General features: G+C 44.0%; 1 protein-coding gene across 2 annotated transcripts; it reads right to left on the minus strand.

The window, feature by feature from the left end:
• Positions 1-1201: 1201 nt before the first annotated feature.
• wfs1a (Wolfram syndrome 1a (wolframin)) lies at positions 1202-14889 on the minus strand. 2 transcript variants are annotated; one of them, XM_017685584.1, is made up of 11 exons: positions 14825-14889; positions 13812-14006; positions 12111-12293; positions 11800-11879; positions 7002-7146; positions 6221-6394; positions 5412-5483; positions 5076-5221; positions 3720-3857; positions 2785-3470; positions 1202-2561 (listed from the first exon to the last, which is right to left on the minus strand). In XM_017685584.1, the coding sequence occupies exons 2-11, from the start codon at positions 13999-14001 to the stop codon at positions 1376-1378; spliced, it is 3000 nt and encodes a 999-aa protein (XP_017541073.1). In that variant the 5' UTR covers positions 14002-14006; positions 14825-14889; the 3' UTR covers positions 1202-1375. The 2 variants fall into 2 exon arrangements, with proteins under 2 accessions (XP_017541073.1, XP_017541075.2); XM_017685586.2 differs by lacking the exon at positions 14825-14889 and adding an exon at positions 14296-14386.
• Between the last annotated feature and the right edge of the window lie 3958 nt (positions 14890-18847).

Genomic DNA, 18847 nt, shown 5'->3' on the forward strand with positions numbered 1-18847 from the left:
CGCAGTCGCAACAAAACACAAAATCTCTTCTGCAGTCGCAACAAAACACAAAAACTCTTCCGCAGTCTCAACAAAACACAAAATCTCTTCCGCAGTCGCAACAAAACACAAAATCTCTTCCGCAGTCGCAACAAAACACAAAATCTCTTCCGCAGTCGCAACAAAACACAAAAACTCTTCTGCAGTCGCAACGAAACACAAAATCTGTTCTGCAGTCGCAACGAAACACAAAAACTCTTCTGCAGTCGCAACGAAACACAAAAACTCTTCCGCAGTCGCAACAAAACACAAAAACTCTTCTGCAGTCGCAACAAAACACAAAAACTCTTCCGCAGTCGCAACAAAACACAAATATTCTTCTGCAGTCCAAACAAAACACAAAAACTCTTCTGCAGTCGCAACAAAACACAAAAACTCTTCCGCAGTCGCAACAAAACACAAAAACTCTTCCGCAGTCGCAACAAAACACAAAATCTCTTCCGCAGTCGCAACAAAACACAAACTCTTCTGCAGTCGCAACAAAACACAAAAACTCTTTAGTCACATGTCACATCTATAAGTAAAGATTATAGAAATTCAGTTTAGAGCTATTTTTTTTCTCTTATTCAGTCCTACAAAGAACTAAAGCAACAAATTTATTCCTTTGACACTGAGACTTTCTTTTAACTAACATTTTGGCTGGTTACCTCACCTTCATACTGGCCATCCTGCCTCTCAGAGCGCTGGGCATGAGTAATATAAACACACAAACAGGTCATGCTGTGGCTGCACTCTGCAGCGGCAGTGCTTCTAGAAAGGTAACCAAAGAAAGTGCTTGTGTTTTCATTCTTAACTCTAAGTCAACTGAATTTGAATACATTCAAATGTTTTGAGTCTTGATTCCCTAAAATGCAGAAATCTGTGTATTGGGCTTTCAGTCCTCCTTTGAATGAGGCCGTCCGGATGAACTATATCAAAAAGCAGCAACCTTTTTGCCTCTTAACTGGGGGGCTTTTTGCTTTGGATGCCCACACCTGTGAATAAGCCAACGTTGCTAATAATGCTAGCACAAAACGGTGATTTCAGCACTGAGATGGGCCATAAATTTTAAAACGCAATCTGAAAACTTGAAGAGCCCATAACCTTCATCAGGGTTCCTGACAGTTAGCTTCTGCTGAACTTAGTGTGTGATGAAGATCTATTCCAAAATGAACAACAGATGGACTGTTTTGTCTCCAGCACCTACTTTGGAGGTTTATTTGTCCATTGTTTTTTCTCTCCACCAGTCAGAACTCCAAATACGATAGTGCTCAGTGATCTCAAACATTTAGAAACAACTCTGCTCGTCTCTCTCCACCTCTCTATACATCTCCCTCCATCGCTGTCCCTCTGTCCATCACACACTGATCCTGGCTGAGAGGAAAGGGGAGAAGAAGAAGTCAAAGGCGAATTTCATGGCTCCCTGAGCACTCTTCCTCCAGTTGCGTTCAATTTTGACCTGCCGTCCCTCCGGCAGCAGTGAGGATTTGCAGGCTAGGCAGTGGATGGCCTTCAGCTCAAACACGGGCAGCTTAGCCCCCAGTTTCCCCTCCAGCTTTATGCAGAACTCCACCATGCTGCCAGGTTCCAGGTTCAGGAGGACCTGCTTAAACTCATGGCTTGCAGAAAGGATGATGTCACCGGCGGGGTCATCCTTTTCTGTGACCCCATTCACCAGCCGGCCAATGGTCACTTCAAAGCGGTAACTATCGAAGCGTTTGACGTGGCACTGGTGTCTGGCTACAGATTTGATGTGGCAGAGCCATTCCTCTTCCTGCTGCAGGAGGAGAACCGAGGCATTTACAGCTATGGGGTCCTGCACATAAGTGCTGGTGTTCTGCACAGGTGTGCTAGTGTTCTTTGGCTCGCAGCTGGGATACACCTCTCCATAGAGACACCTCAGCCAGTCTCCCATAAACACTGGCAGCAGGTTAATGACTGACTGAGCTCCGTTTTCTGTCTCTGCCACACGGACGTGGCGGAACTTTCCGGTCCAGGTGACCCGATGGCCTTCCAGGTGGCTGCAGAAGAGCTGGGTCTGAGCCATACCCTGTCTGGTCCACGCCGGTGGCCCACAGAGCGTCCCGTACTCCTGCCAGGTGAGAGTGGAGTTGTACACCTTCATCCCCTCAGTGTTGTAGACGTATGTGGCGCACAGCAGCACCAAAGTGGTGAGGCACAGTAGGATGAGCTTCACGGGGCCACGGTGGGTGATGGAGTGCAGAATTGTGAGGATGGACAGGCTGAATCGCGTCCAGAGTCTCAGCATGACGGGAACAGCGCAAACCGCCAGAGTCACCAGCATCTTGGTGAGCTCCAGCTCGAGGAACCACTTTGCCATCTGGATCAGCAGCATGACGGCCAGGCCCAGGGCCAAAACAGGCAGGGCGAACAGGAGTAGAAAGTAGGCGACGCAGGTGCGGATGAGGCCGATAGGGGTGGAATTCTGCAGCAGAACCACAGAGAACTCCCACCACATGAAGCACACCAGGTACGGCACCAGGAAGCAGTAGGTACCCTTGAAGCCGCGCATGCATGCCATTCTGGAGGGATACAAACAGAATTACAGACATAAATATATGCAGTGTAAAGAAAATGAAATAAAGAATAACCACAAAATACTCAACAATACTCATTATTTAATCAGATGCATGGTGGCCAGCAGAGGCCACTGTGGATTCTAGATGATTAATGAGCTGTTGCACAAGGTGTGTTAGAGCAGGAAAACACTACGATATACAGGACAGGATTGCAGAGTGTGCTGACCTGAAGAACAGGTAGAACAGGTAGACATAGAGCAGACACGGCAGGCTGAGCGTTAGCACCACGCTCTCTCCCAACGGCACCACAGAGAAGGTTTGGCCCAAGACCTTCAGGGCCATTTCTGAGGGCAAGCGAGTGGTCAGTGCACAGAGCGAGGAAGCCACCTCAATGACTAGCGCCCTGCGTGCATATGCTGCTGCAGATGGGCTGAGGGACACGTAGCTCAGAGCCGTGAAGAATATGGCCACCGTGGACAGCTCGGAGCAGGGGATCCAGCGCTTATCCGCCACGGGAAAGCTGAAGATCACAAAGCACACAGACACCAGGAAGTACACATACTGCTCCAGATTATTCCAGCCGAAGTGCGTCTCGGCCTGCTCCACGTCCAGCCCGGGCTCGAAGCGGGTCAGCAAAGCGGTCAGTGCACTGAAGTTCTCCCAGCCTTTACTGCTGCGGAACACTCTGAGGGTGCAGATGCCCATGGAGATGAAGGCCAGGTAGAAGACAAGCAACGGGATGATGAAGGCAAACAGGTCAACACTCAGGTTGGAGATGATGAAGAAGAAGATCAGAGCGTTAACGTGCTGAGTGGGGATGATGGTGCTGAGCCACTGAACACCCGCACGAGACGCCCAGTCCACCAAATGCTCCTTCATCTCCAGGATCAGGTGCAGGGGGTACTGCAGACCCTGAAAAAGACCAAGAAGCGGCTGTTTGAAGCTTCACCTGTTTATTATTACATTTCTTGCATCCAAGCCAAGCTTTTTGATTTGTATCATACCAAAGGGAAAAAGTCAATGGAAATAAAATAATAATCTTTTGTTTACGTGTTGGTGTTTTTACGCAGAACAGTAAATAAATTCAGATACGATCCAGACTTGAAACACATACTTGATCTTGTTAATGCAAGATCAAGATCAAAGTGAGGGAAGTTTTACCAGAAAGTGGGCTTTGATGTCTATGGCTCTCTTCATGGCGCCGCTGCGTTTGGTGTCCAGCATCATCCCAGTGCCCCTCATCCCCCAACTGGTCTTTAGTATGCGCTTGTGAGAGATGGGGGACACTCCCTTCTGCTCCTACAAACATGCAACATTGTTCACAATCATTACTCACCAGCATTAGTATGGTGTGTAGTGTTGATGCTTCGTATTGTTTTCATATCACATGTTGTGCTGGTACAGCATGTAGCATTGGTGTGGAGTGTAGTGCTAATACGGTGTGTGGTGTTTATGTGGCGTGTAGCGTTGGTGTGACATGTAGCGTTGGTGTGACGTGTAGTGTTGGTGTGGCGTGTACTGTTGGTGTGGCGAGTACTGTTGGTGTGGCGTGTACTGTTGGTGTGGCGTGTAGTGTTGGTGTGGCGAGTACTGTTGGTGTGGCGTGTAGTGTTGGTGTGGCGTGTACTGTTGGTGTGGCGAGTACTGTTGGTGTGGCGTGTAGTGTTGGTGTGGCGTGTAGTGTTGGTGTGGCGAGTACTGTTGGTGTGGCGTGTAGTGTTGGTGTGGTGTGTAGTGTTGGTGTGGTGTGTAGTGTTGGTGTGGCATGTAGTGTTGGTGTGGTGTGTAGTGTTGGTGTGGCGTGTAGTGTTGGTGTGGCGAGTACTGTTGGTGTGGCGTGTAGTGTTGGTGTGGCGTGTAGTGTTGGTGTGGCGAGTACTGTTGGTGTGGCGTGTAGTGTTGGTGTGGCGTGTAGTGTTGGTGTGGCGAGTACTGTTGGTGTGGCGTGTAGTGTTGGTGTGGCGAGTACTGTTGGTGTGGCGTGTAGTGTTGGTGTGGTGTGTAGTGTTGGTGTGGTGTGTAGTGTTGGTGTGGCATGTAGTGTTGGTGTGGTGTGTAGTGTTGGTGTGGTGTGTACTGTTGGTGTGGCGTGTAGTGTTGGTGTGGCGAGTACTGTTGGTGTGGCGTGTAGTGTTGGTGTGGTGTGTAGTGTTGGTGTGGCGTGTAGTGTTGGTGTGGCGAGTACTGTTGGTGTGGCGTGTAGTGTTGGTGTGGCGTGTACTGTTGGTGTGGCGAGTACTGTTGGTGTGGCGTGTAGTGTTGGTGTGGCGTGTAGTGTTGGTGTGGCGAGTACTGTTGGTGTGGCGTGTAGTGTTGGTGTGGCGAGTACTGTTGGTGTGGCGTGTAGTGTTGGTGTGGCGTGTACTGTTGGTGTGGCGTGTAGTGTTGGTGTGGCGTGTAGTGTTGGTGTGGCGAGTACTGTTGGTGTGGCGTGTAGTGTTGGTGTGGCGTGTGGTGTTGTTACAGCAGGTATTGTTTGATGAAAGGTGCATGATGTTGTTGCCATGGTGATCCTGCCTGGTCCAGTTGTGCTGAAGCTGAAGGCCGGCTCTCCAGGCTGTTTTGGACTGAACCGTTTTTTGCCCCTGCGGTGGAAGGGGTGATGCCCTGAGCATAGTTTTTAGTCATTTCCACAAACCCCTCGGCGTCTACATACTGAGAGGCTGCAGACGGACAGACATACAGTCATTACTGTGGTCAAGTACATAAAGATGTACAAACAGAACCTTTATGGATCCTTAAGCAAACCGCAGACTTGCAGGGGCAACAGATTACAGGGTACATGAGACGTAACAAGCACTGTGAGTTCACAGACGTCTCACTGTTCATTAACACACACATATCCTTGCTTACATTCACTGGCTACCATGTTTTCCAGCATCTTCTTCTGTATCTGGACGTTGGGCATTCCGCAGCTTACAGCACCTGTGTGTTCACATCATACAGTGATACAGCAGAACCACCAGCACACACTGTGGCCAAAGCATCTGAAGTTCCTGACTAAAATCGTTTGTTCTTAAGACCTTTGCCTGATTTTGCCTGATTCTGTTTTGCTTAGTGACTTTTTAATGCTGCTTTGTTGTAAAGTCTTACGTAAAAGCTCTAAATCATATTATCATATGATATAATGTTCATATGATCCACACAGTCGCTCTGACAGACTGTAATACACTACAGGAAGCGTAGGGGGCGATACGGCTTCTACTGTTTCATTTAAAAAGCTCTATAATGATCATATGATCCACACAGTCACTCTGACAGACTGTAATACACTACAGGAAGCGTAGGGGGCGATACGGCTTCTACTGTTTCATTTAAAAAGCTCTATAATGTTCATATGATCCACACAGTCGCTCTGACAGACTGTAATACACTACAGGAAGCGTAGGGGGCGATACGGCTTCTACTGTTTCATTTAAAAAGCTCTATAATGTTCATATGATCCACACAGTCGCTCTGACAGACTGTAATACACTACAGGAAGCGTAGGGGGCGATACGGCTTCTACTGTTTCATTTAAAAAGCTCTATAATGTTCATATGATCCACACAGTCGCTCTGACAGACTGTAATACACTACAGGAAGCGTAGTGGGTGATACGGCTTCTACTGTTTCATTTAAAAAGTGCTCTATAATGTGTGTAGAGGTGTCCGAGAGTTAACCTGGCCCAGCGTTGACCTGACCAACATTCTCCAGCATTTCAGACATCGTCACTTTCTGCTTCTTGTCCGGATTCAGTTTCCAGTACATCATCATCGCTGCCCGTCGGACCGCCTGCTCAAACTTGCTCTCTGTTGACAGCCTCCGCACCTCTGCTTCAGTCTCCGGAGTTATACCTGCAGGGTCAAGGGTCCACTGAATCATTGAAATACATATTTTGATATTCAAAATATATTTAATATCTGTTAAAGTCAAGAGCTGAAAGTTGGCCTTGATTTTTTTTTTTTTAGAAATTTCAGAGTCTCTTTTCTGATAAAGTTGAAAGAATAAAAACAGCTAAACACTCTATGTTGCAGCAACACACATACACACACATCTTCTAAGCCACTTATCCTTCTGGGTCACAGGAGCTTATCCCAGCAGTCATTGGGTGGAAGGCTGGATACATCTTGGACAGCTCACCAGTCCATTGCAAGGCAGACAGACAGACATACAGACAATTTAGCCTGACTGCATGTCTTTGGACTGTGGGAGGAAACGAATGCAGAGACAGGGAGAACATGCACTCCACACAGAAAGGATGCCAGTCGCCCAGCCAGGGGACCGAACCTAAGCCCTTCTTGCTGTGAGGCAACTGCGCCACCCACTGCGCACCGTGCCACCTCTTGACTGATTGTTAGTTGATTATTATTGTTATTGTTCCAACAAAAAGGAGGAACAAGCAGCAAAGCTTATTAAGGGAACATGTGCACTGACAATAATACATTTTGTGAGTAAGTGTACCTTTCTTCTGAATCCAGCAGCGCTGGAGAAGTCGAGCTGCATCTCTGCGACCCTGTTTTGCCGCCCGCAGCAGCCACTCCACAGCCTGGCGGTTGTTAACATCGGCATCTGACTCGAGAGCCAGCTTCAGATAATGTTTACCCAACTACAGACAGACAGACAGACAGACAGACAGAAAGACAGACAGGTCAGAGAAGATACATGGCCCTCTGAAGGACTCAACAGGGAATATCACCAGAACAATGTTAGGATTCAATTAAATTCAATTTAACTTTATTGTCATACATAAAGGAAGGACAGTATAACCAAACACTCAGCTTCTCTGATGCATAAACACTAAGACAAGATAATGAGTATGCAAGCATTAGGTTAACAAACAATATGCACATCCACCGAGCACTAATCAGCCAATCATGTAGCAGCAGTGCGGATCATGCAGGTATGGGTGGGAGCTTCAGGTAACGTTCATCTCAACTATTTGAACGGGGGAAAATGTGATCTCAGTGAGATTTGGACCATGGCATGATTGCTGGTGCCAGACGTGCTGGTGTGAGACTTTCTAGAGCTGCTGATTTGCTGGATCCATAAAGAAAAACCTGTTGAGGAGAGAGGTTAGTGGAGAATGGACAGAATGACCCAGACTATGCTGACTCAGATAAGCACTCTTTACAATTGTGGTGAGCAGAAAAACATCAGAGTGCACAAAACATCCAACCTTGAGGTGGATGGGCTACAACAGCAGAAGCTCACATAGGGTTCCACTTTTGTCAGCCGAGAACAGAAAGTTGAGGCTCCAGTGGGCACAAGATCACTAAAACTGGACAGATGGATACTGGAAATGATGTAGCCTGGTCTGACGAATCTCTATTTCTGCTGAAGTACCCAGATGGTAGCAACAACAGCATGAATCCATGGACCAAACCGGTCTTGTCTCAGCAGTCCAGGCTTGTGGAGGTAGTGTAATGATGTGGGGAATGTTTTCTTGGCATACTTTGGGCACATTAACACCAATCAGTCATAGCTGGAATGTTCATCCCTTCATGGCCACAAAGGAGCATTACCCTTATACTGGGTAGGGCCAACCTCTGCTGTCAAAACAGCCTCAGTTCTTTGTGGCATGGATTCCACAAGATGTTGGAAACATTAATTTGAGAGTCTGTTTCAGTTGTATCGTGCAATTCCTGAAGTTTTTTCAGCTGCGCTTTAGTGCTGCAAACCTCCTGTTCTACCACATCTGTAAGTGATCTGGGGATCTTGACCAATAACTATATATTTTCTGGGGGGATCTTGCCTTTCCAACTACAGGTTATTTAATGGTATTTTAAAAGAATGAGAAATATATGCCAGTGTGTAGATGTTCTTTAGTGCCTAGAGCTCACCTGTGTGATGGTCAAGGTCTGGCTCGAGGGAAACTATCAGAGTCAGGCTCTATGCACCCATACTCATTCACACAGACACACACACACACACACATACCTACGTGAAAACCTACCCAAGCATAGATTAGAGGGGCAACTATCACTTCAATTGACGACATTTCAATGCTTATGACGGTGAGGGTCTGTCTGGTGGGGGTTATTAGTTAGATTAGAGGTTTATGTGCCTGGAGGCTCTTTACGATGTTCAAGGCTGTTTCTATCAAGGGAACGGGAAGATGTCCCATACAACTTTAGGCTCCATTAAGTCTGCACATCCAACACACACACACACACACACACACACACACCTTTCACCTCAATTGATTACACTTCATCTTTAGCTTTAGGTAGTACAAAAATCAGGTATTACAATGTTCTTATGTGTATTACAATGTACATTTCCTGAGTGTGCAGTTGGGTCGTTCATCTCTGTAGGACCTGACAATGAGTGCTTGTCTCTCTGGCTAAAGCTGACTGGGTGAAGAAGGTCACTTCGGATACGCAGGGTTGTTATAAATTCTTTTGTTAAAACCTTAAGAGTTCAGTTCAGGCAGAAGCACAGAGATCTGAGACTTGGAGAGAGAAGCGGGAACTCATTGTCTTGGGAGATGGGAGAAAGAGCGAACCTGAGTCCACACTCAGGTTTACTGGGGTGATGGGTGCCATCGGACAATTTGTTCCATTTTCACGATCTTACACATCCCAAAGGTGTTCTATTGGATTCAGATCCAGAGACTTGGAAGGTCTTTGTTTGGTTTCCTCCAGGTTCTGCCCCTTGTTTCTTGTCTCCGCCCTTGATTGTTTCCACCCATTTTCCACCTGTGTCTTGTAAACCCTCCTGTATTCCCTCCTTAGCCCTCCTGTATTCAAGCCCTGTGTTTTCCTTAGTTTAGTGCTGGTCTTTGTTAGATCATGATTGATGTGTTGGATTTGTTTGGCGTGTTTCTCCATTGTGTTTCTGATTATGTCTGTTCTCTGATCTCTTCGTCTTGGCTATTTGAACCTGGACCGTTCTGACCATGACCCTGGATTTGCCCTTAACAAAAGTCGCTTATCTCTGCATATGCGTCCGCCTCCTCGCTCCACGTTACAGTCAAATGCAGTCGTCGTTGTACGGGTTGTACAGCATGACTGATAAAACACAGCCTTGTGGACAGACTGTGCTGAAAGTGAAGGTGGGGGTAAAGTGTGGCCTTCCATCCTAACAGACTGAGACCTGCTGGTGAGAAGATCCAGAATCCAACTGCAAACTTTCAGATTGATTCCTTGGGTCTTGAGCTTGGAGAGCAGCCTAGAGGGAACAAGTGTTTTAAATGCTGAGTTGAAATCAAAGAACAACGTTCTTATGTAGATGTTCTTGCCCGTCATATGTTCAGTGCAGTGTGCTTAGCCAGGTAGGTCACATTGCCAGTGAATCTCTTTGTGTAGTAGGCAAACTGTCGATCCAGAATTCTGGGCACACAGTTCTTAACTTGAGTGAAGACCAGTCTTTCAAAGCACTTCATAAGGATGGGTGTGAGTGCAGTTAGGTTATGGGCAGTGAAGCATGTGATGTTGGGTTTCTTCGATATGGCTATGATTATTGTCATTTGAAGCACCTGGGATTGTGCGAAGGAGAGGTTGAAAACGTCTGTGGAAGTGGCAGCCACACTTTCAGGGATGCCTTCGAACCTGGAGGCTTTGTGTGTATGCACTCTGGACAGGACTGAGTATCTCTTCTGCAGAAGGACCTCAGGCTTCACTGGTCAGCTGAGCTTGCTTGATCTCAAAGCGAAGGGTTCAGTGGGCTGGGAGGCATCTGTGACTGATAAGCTGCAGACTTTGCTCTTGTAGACCAACACTGCCTGGATACGCAGTGATGTTGACAAAACAAGCTTGAACTGGCATAGTATATACATTCCTTGCAAGCATGATGCCAGCTTTCAGACTGGTCTCAGACCCCCATACATCTTCTCCATGCATCTTCTGACAAAAGGCATAAATGCTGTCTCATCTCAAAGATCCAGTTTTTCCCTAGACTTCCATTCAAACTGATCTTCCTTCTTTTTCTGACTAAATCTATTTTTTCCAAACAGAATTTATTTCTTTATTCTCATTTGTAATCCTTCTGAAATGAGCAAAGACTACATTACCCATCAGCCCTATTGTTAATTTTGGCTAATAGCCAGAAGGCTGGGCCAGGCTTTAAGCCAGAAGAAGGATCAAATTATGGTTTCTAATCTCAGATCTTAGCAAACCACAAAACAGCAGCACAACAAATATTGACTCATCATAAAACATCAACAGCGCAGAGGCCGAAGAACGTATCTAGAACATGTCTATGTTAATGCGAGCGTAGCTCAGTCTGACTGAGGAGCTGAACACACATCATGTCTTCAGCTAAAGACATTCAGGCCACCAGATCATTAAAAAGAACAGCAGCAGAGAGACTTACAGCACACACACACACAGACACACACAAAGACACACACACACACACACACACACACACACACACACACACACACACACAGACACACAGACACACACACACATACAGATACACACACACACATACATACACACACACATACATACACACACACATACATACACACACACACACACACAGAGACACACTCACACACTCACACACACACATACAGCACTGAGACAGACTGTGCGCTATATTGAGTGTGAAGGCTCGTCTTCCACAAAGCTCAAAATAGAATCATACAGTCAGACCACACACACACTCTCTCTCACACACACACACACATACACATTCTCACACATCCTCACAGCCTACATCACTGACCAGAAGTCTAAATCACTGACCCACAGCCTAAATCACTGACCCACAGCCTAAATCACTGACCCACAGTTTAAATCACAGACCCACAGCCTAAATCACAGACCCACAGCCTAAATCACTGACCCACAGCCTAAATCACTGACCCACAGCCTAAATCACAAACCCACAGCCTAAATCATTGACCCACAACCTAATTCACTGACCCACAGCATAATTCACTGACCCACTGCCTAAATCACTGACCCACAGCCTAAATCACTGACCCACAGCCTAAATCACTGACCCACTGCCTAAATCACTGACCCACAGCCTAAATCACTGACCCACTGCCTAAATCACTGACCCACTGCCTAAATCACTGACCCACAGCCTAAATCACAAACCCACAGCCTAAATCACAGACCCACAGCCTAAATCACTGACCCACAGCCTAAATCACTGACCCACAGCCTAAATCACTGACCCACGCTCTGAGTTAGAGACACACTGTAACTAAATAAAATTCATGAAAAGTCCTGTTTGAGTGTCCCCTGTGTTAGAGTGTGTGTGTGTGTAGGTGTGTGTGTGTGTGTGTGTGCGTGCTCACATTGCTCTGTGCTTTAGGATCTCCTCCATTAGCTTTCTCTAGCAGCTCCTCAAATGTCAGATCTTCATCAGGTTCATCCTCTAAATCACAAACAGGAAGCAAATCGCACAAAAACCCACAATAATATCAGCTGCGGTGAAAACGAAAGCTTAGACTGACAGACAGACAGACAGACAGACAGACAGACAGACAGACTAACACAAACTAGCGCAAAATAAAATAAAAATAAAATAAATGTGTGACCCTCCTCCTCAGACTTCTATTTTAATTAAAATAAAATAAAATTAATGAAACTGAGATTAAAGTCTAACCTTCCTCCTGGGCCTTGGCCTGTTCTTTCCTCAACCGGCCCTCCAGCACCACCTGCTTTGCCACCGCCGCAAAACTCCTGCGCACCGGCCCACGAGACGCATGACCAGTAGGGGGCGCCAGACTGGGGGGATGAGGAGGGTTGGAGGGGTCAGAGGTCAGAGTCGGGGGTGTTAGTGTGGACGCTGTAGGAGAGAGAGAGAGAGTAACGGAGAGCGAGGTTGGTGGAAACCCAAGTCAGCAGGTGGAGTCTAAGTTGCAGTGCCCGATCTTTTTACCCCCACTCATCTGTCCTCACACAGTATTCAGAGCCACTGTTTCAGAAACAGTTAGCTGTGTATCTGTCTGTGAACACTAATCAGTAAATATTGAACTATTCAGACCAGTCTGTCTGAGAGAGGCTTATTACTGAATTACTGAATTTTTATTTTCCTAATTAATTTTTTATTTCCTAATTACTGACGTTTTTCAGACACACGCTTTGAACAGGTGAATAAAATGAAGCGCAATCTGTGTATGTAAACACTGGCAGTAGAGGGTCGCATTGATGAGCTCAGTAACTTTAAACATGCCGCTGTCATAGGATGCCAACTTGGTCACAAATTCGTTGCTGAGATTTCTGCCCTGCTAGATCTGCCCTGGTCAACTGTAAGTGCTATTATTGTGAAAAGGATGCATCTAGGAGCAACAATATCTCAGCCACAAAGCGGTAGACCATGCAAACTAACAGAGCAGGGCTGCCAAGTGCTGAAGTGTATCAAGGTTGATCATCACTCACTGCAAAGCTCTAAACTGTCACTGGAAGTAACACCAGCACAATAACTGTGTGTTACGAGCTTCATGAAATGGGTTTCCATGGCTGAGCAGCTGCACATAAGGGTATGATCACTATACGCAACGCCAAGAGTTGGATGGAGTGGCGTAAAGTGTTGCCGCTGGACTCTGGAGCAGTGGAAACAGCTTCACTATCTGTCAGTCTGATGATGAATCTGGGTTTGGCGAATGTCAGGAAAATGCTACCTACTAAAATTCACAGTACCAACAATAAAGTTAGGTGGAGGAGGGATGATGAGCTGGGGTTGATTTTTCCAGTGTTCCAGTGAAGGGTGGTGATGATGAACAGCACAAAGACATTTTACACAGTTATACAGTTCCAGCTTTGTATGAACAGTTTGGGGAAAGAGCCTTTCCTGTTCCAAGATGACTGGGCCCCAGTGCACAAAGCAGCTCTATAAAGACACATTTGACCAGTTTGGTGTCCAGTGGCCTGCACAGAGCCCTGACCTCAACCCCACTGAACACCTTTGGGATGAACTGGAACATCGACTGTGAGCCAGGCCCTCTCGTCCAGCATCAGTGCCTGACCTCAGAAATGCTCTTTTGACTGAATGAGCACACAGACACTCTCCAAAATCCTGTAGACAGTTTCCCAGAAGAGTGAAGCCTGTTATAGCTGCAAAGCGGGGCAGCTCCAAATTAATGCTCATTGTTTTGGACCTGGCCATCCAACAAGCTCATACAGGAGTGATGGTCGGGTGTCCCCATACTTTTGGCCACATAGTGTAAATTCAATTTGGACAACAGAGATGCGAACACTTGTTTCACAGCAGTTAGCTCCACCCACACATTCTGATTGGATATAAGAGAAAATATACCAGCGATATAAACTGAAATAAAACTCTAAATGCTGAAGCTAAACTCACCCAGATCTGTTCGAATGGAGGGAGAGGTGGAAGAAGTGGGTGTGGTTTTCTGGATTGATGGAGCTGGTGGGTGCGGCCCAGGGGGTTTTGGGCGGGGCTTTGGCAAAGGAGTGACTGTGGGGTCACTGGGGTTTGGCTCATTTTCTAACGGGGCCGCCGGGGGTGATGGAGGAGGGGCCTTAACGTCCATCTCAACTGTAGATAAAAGCACAAACACACACATAAACATGCCTCTATTAAAACAGAACTGGTTTGGGGTCCTAGAGACCCCTGAATCTCTTTAATCTCACTACAGACCCCCACATTTCCTGACCACAGCACTGTCTGTGTGCAGGGGAGGGGATATTTTATTACCACCCATACCAAGTCCGAAGGCCCAAACTTGTTCATACAGATCAGAACTGAGAATATCATTTATTAAGTCAGTATTAAGTTATTAACTGTGTAATTACAATCAAAGAGTTTTTAAAGAGTATCTTATTACCTTCATTAATTTCCTGACTCATTTAGGAGGATTTTGGCTTGATGCCAAGTTTAAGCTCCACTGCAAATTAAGAAACATGCATTTATTAATGTTTATAATATCATCTAAACCATGACATCTCATTGTATGACATACTACTACTACCAATAATAATAATAATAATAATAATAATAATAATTTGTGCTTAATTTCAATTCCTTTTCTGAAATGCAGTAATGAAAATAGGATCAAGGGATTTAGTATCTATTTACATTTCATTTTAATTGGCTTAAACAGAGAGAAAAGTAAAAATAGCTCCATTAGTATTATTAATCAGAATAATATTGATAGAAATAAATTAATATTATTTAAGCACACAAAACAGAAGTTAACAGCAGTGTGTGAGTGCGTCTGAGTGTGAGTCTGTGTGTGTGTGTGTGTGTGTGTGTGTGTGTTGAGGAGATTTTAAAGTTCAGCCGCTCAGATTCACAAAAGCACAAACAAAGTAAACAGAACACAGAAACACAACTCAGAGCTCAGAGTTACTCACTGCATTGTGGATGGTCAGTCGGTCAGTTATGAATCTGAAACTTCTCCAGCAGGAATCTTAAAATAAACCACACTCCACCCACGAGCCCCCCACACTGCTCACACTGACCACAACCCCAGTCTGAGAACCAATGAGACCTACACCAACTTTCAGAGAAACCCCGCCCCCCTGCTCTGGGATTGGCTAGGATAAATCATAAGACAACTGGAAATCTAAACACATGTTAACCCAGAAATAAACCAGATCAAACTCAGCTAAACCAGATTAAACTGAGTTAAACCAGATTAAACTGAGTTAAACCAGAGTTAAACTAAATTAAACAGAGTTAAATCAGATTAAACCAAGTTAAAATCAGTTAAACCAGAGTGAAATTGACTTAAAGCAAACTAAACAGAATTAAACAGAATTATTTTTTAATGAGTTAAACCCGATTATACAAAGTTAAAATGAGTTAAACTGATTTAAAGCAAACTAAACTGAGTTAAACAGAATTCAAAATATTTAAAATGAGTTAAACCTGATTAAACTGAGCTGAAACAGATTAAACTAAATTAAACCGAGTTAAGCTGGTTAAACTAATTAAAATGAGATAAACCAGAGATACTCACTTAATGCAAAATTAAAATGATTGAAAATAGGTAAAACTTGATTAAATTGAGTTATACTAAGTTAAACCAAGTTAACCAAAGATAAACTGAGTGAAACTGAGTTAAACTAGGTTCATCCAGATTAAACTGATTAATATTAGCTCAGAAATAAACCAGTCAAACCAGATTAAGTTCAGCTATACCAGATCAAACTTAATTAAACTGTGTCACATTGAGTTAAAATGAGCTAAACCAGAGTTAACCTGAACTAAACCAATTTAAACCCATTTCCAAAACAGTTGGGAAACAACAATAAAATGCAAATCATGTTTATTTGTAAATAGTACAAAGACAATATATCAAATGATGAAACTGCTAAATCTTGTTGTTGTTGCTTTTTAAAAAAAAAACAAAAAAAAAACGTGTATTTTGAATTTGATGCCGGCAACATGTTTCAAAATAGGTGGGACGTGGGCCTGTTTACCCCTAAGTTTCATCACCTCTTCTTCTGTCATCACTCTGTAAGGTTTTTGTTCAATAATGTACCAAATGTTTTCAGTGGTGACAGATCTGGATGGCAGGCAGGTCAGTTAAGCACCTGGACTCTTTTAATATAGAGCAATGCTGCTGTAATACATGCAGAATGTGGCTTTAAATTGTCTTGCTGAAACAATCAAGCCCTTCCCTGAAAAAGACGTCGTCTGGATGGCAGCATATTTTACTCCAAATCCCGTAAATATGGTTCAGCATTAATGGGGCCTTCACAGATGTGTGATTCACCAATGTCAAGTGCACTAATGTCCCCCTAAACCATCATGAATACTGGCTTTTAAACTGTGCCCTGACAACAAGCCTCAGAGGACACAGTGTCCATGATTTCCAAGAATAATTTCAAATTTTTATTCATCGAACAACAGGACACTTTTCCACTTCCCCCCAGTCCAGTTTAAATGGGCTCAGGCCCAGAGAAGGTGGCAGCGTTTCTGGATCCTGTTTATATTTGGTTTCTTCTCTGCGTTTTAGAGTTTTACAGCATTTGTGGATGCAGTGACGAACTGTGTTCACAGACAGTGGTTTTCAGAAGTGTTTCTGAGCCCATGCAGTGATTTCCACTACAGAATCATGTCTCTTTTTAACACAGTGCTCTCTGAGGGCTCAGCAAATACTGGATTTTGGCCTTGTGCTTTCCATAAAGAGATTTCTCTGAATTCTCTGCATCTTTTTGTGTTATGTACTGCATGATGAAATCCCCAAGATCTTCGGTTTTGAACACTGAGAAACATTCTTAAATTGTTGTATTATTTTCCTATGCAGTCATTCACACAGTGGTGAATTCCTCCTTTTTACTTCTGAAAGACTGCCTCGCTGAGATGCTCTTTTATATTCATTCATGTTATTGACTTCTTGTCGATTGATCTAATTAGTTGTGAGATGTTCCATCAGGTGTTTTTTTTTAATAAACTTTATTTTATTAAATATTAGCTGTAAAGTAAACTGAGTCTGTTCTACAGTTTCTCATTAGGCTGAATGAATAACCGACTCTAAATGTAGGTATTGTGATATAAACCGAGTCTGTTCTACAGTTTCTTGTTAGGCTGAATGAATAACCGACTCTAAATGTAGGTATTGTGATATAAACCGAGTCTGATCTACAGTTTCTCATTAGACTGAATGAATAACCGGCTCTAAATGTAGGTATTGTGATATAAACCGAGTCTGTTCTACAGTTTCTCATTAGACTGAATGAATAACCGACTCTAAATGTAGGTATTGTGATATAAACCGAGTCTGTTCTACAGTTTCTCGTTAGGCTGAATGAATAACCGACTCTAAATGTAGGTATTGTGATATAAACCGAGTCCGTTCTACAGTTTCTCATTAGACTGAATGAATAACCGACTCTAAATGTAGGTATTGTGATATAAACCGAGTCAGTTCTACAGTTTCTCATTAGGCGGAATGAATAACCGACTCTAAATGTAGGTATTTTGATATAAACCGAGTCTGTTCTACAGTTTCTCATTAGGCTGAATGAATAACCGGCTCTAAATGTAGGTGTTGTGATATAAACCGAGTCCGTTCTACAGTTTCTCGTAAGGCTGAATGAATAACCGACTCTAAATGTAGGTATTGTGATATAAACCGAGTCAGTTCTACAGTTTCTCATTAGGCTGAATGAATAACCGACTCTAAATGTAGGTATTGTGATATAAACTGAGTCTGTTCTACAGTTTCTCATTAGGCTGAATGAATAACCGACTCTAAATGTAGGTATTGTGATATAAACCGAGTCTGTTCTACAGTTTCTCATTAGGCTGAATGAATAACCGGCTCTAAATGTAGGTGTTGTGATATAAACCGAGTCCGTTCTACAGTTTCTCGTAAGGCTGAATGAATAACCGACTCTAAATGTAGGTATTTTGATATAAACCGAGTCCGTTCTACAGTTTCTCATTAGGCTGAATGAATAACCGACTCTAAATGTAGGTATTGTGATATAAACTGAGTCTGTTCTACAGTTTCTCATTAGGCTGAATGAATAACCGACTCTAAATGTAGGTATTGTGATATAAACTGAGTCTGTTCTACAGTTTCTCATTAGGCTGAATGAATAACCGACTCTAAATGTAGGTATTGTGATATAAACTGAGTCTGTTCTACAGTTTCTCGTTAGGCTGAATGAATAACCGACTCTAAATGTAGGTATTGTGATATAAACCGAGTCCATTCTACAGTTTCTCGTTAGGCTGAATGAATAACCGGCTCTAAATGTAGGTATTGTGATATAAACCGAGTCCGTTCTACAGTTTCTCATTAGGCTGAATGAATAACTGGCTCTAAATGTAGGTATTGTGATATAAACCGAGTCTGTTCTACAGTTTCTCATTAGGCTGAATGAATAACTGGCTCTAAATGTAGGTATTGTGATATAAACCGAGTCTGTTCTACAGTTTCTCGTTAGGCTGAATGAATAACCGACTCTAAATGTAGGTATTGTGATATAAACCGAGTCTGTTCTACAGTTTCTCATTAGGCTGAATGAATAACCGACTCTAAATGTAGGTATTTTGATATAAACCGAGTCTGTTCTACAGTTTCTCGTTAGGCTGAATGAATCACTGACTCTAAATGTAGGTATTGTGATATAAACCGAGTCTGTTCTACAGTTTCTCGTTAGGCTGAATGAATCACCGACTCTAAATGTAGGTATTGTGATATAAACCGAGTCCGTTCTACAGTTTCTCATTAGACTGAATGAATAACCGACTCTAAATGTAGGTATTGTGATATAAACCGAGTCAGTTCTACAGTTTCTCATTAGACTGAATGAACCTAATGAACCGACTCTAAAACTTTTGTGGGCGGTGTGAAGGCCGGTCACGCCCATCGACTTCAACAGGCCACGCCCACAGTGACATCCCGTCTAGAGCCGGTC

This window comes from Pygocentrus nattereri, chromosome 22 (genome assembly GCF_015220715.1).
Source record: "Pygocentrus nattereri isolate fPygNat1 chromosome 22, fPygNat1.pri, whole genome shotgun sequence".
Classification (NCBI taxonomy): Eukaryota; Metazoa; Chordata; class Actinopteri; order Characiformes; family Serrasalmidae; genus Pygocentrus; species Pygocentrus nattereri.

Excerpts from the sequence above, each read along its gene's own strand:
- wfs1a (XM_017685586.2), bottom strand. The coding sequence starts at position 14,317 with ATGAGTCAGGAAATTAATGAAG. Across the intron at positions 12,294-13,811 it reads CTCCATTCGAACAGATCTGG|CGTCCACACTAACACCCCCG; the intron begins GTGAGTTTAGCT and ends TCTCTCCTACAG. Across the intron at positions 2,562-2,784 it reads CTGTTCTACCTGTTCTTCAG|AATGGCATGCATGCGCGGCT; the intron begins GTCAGCACACTC and ends GTATCCCTCCAG.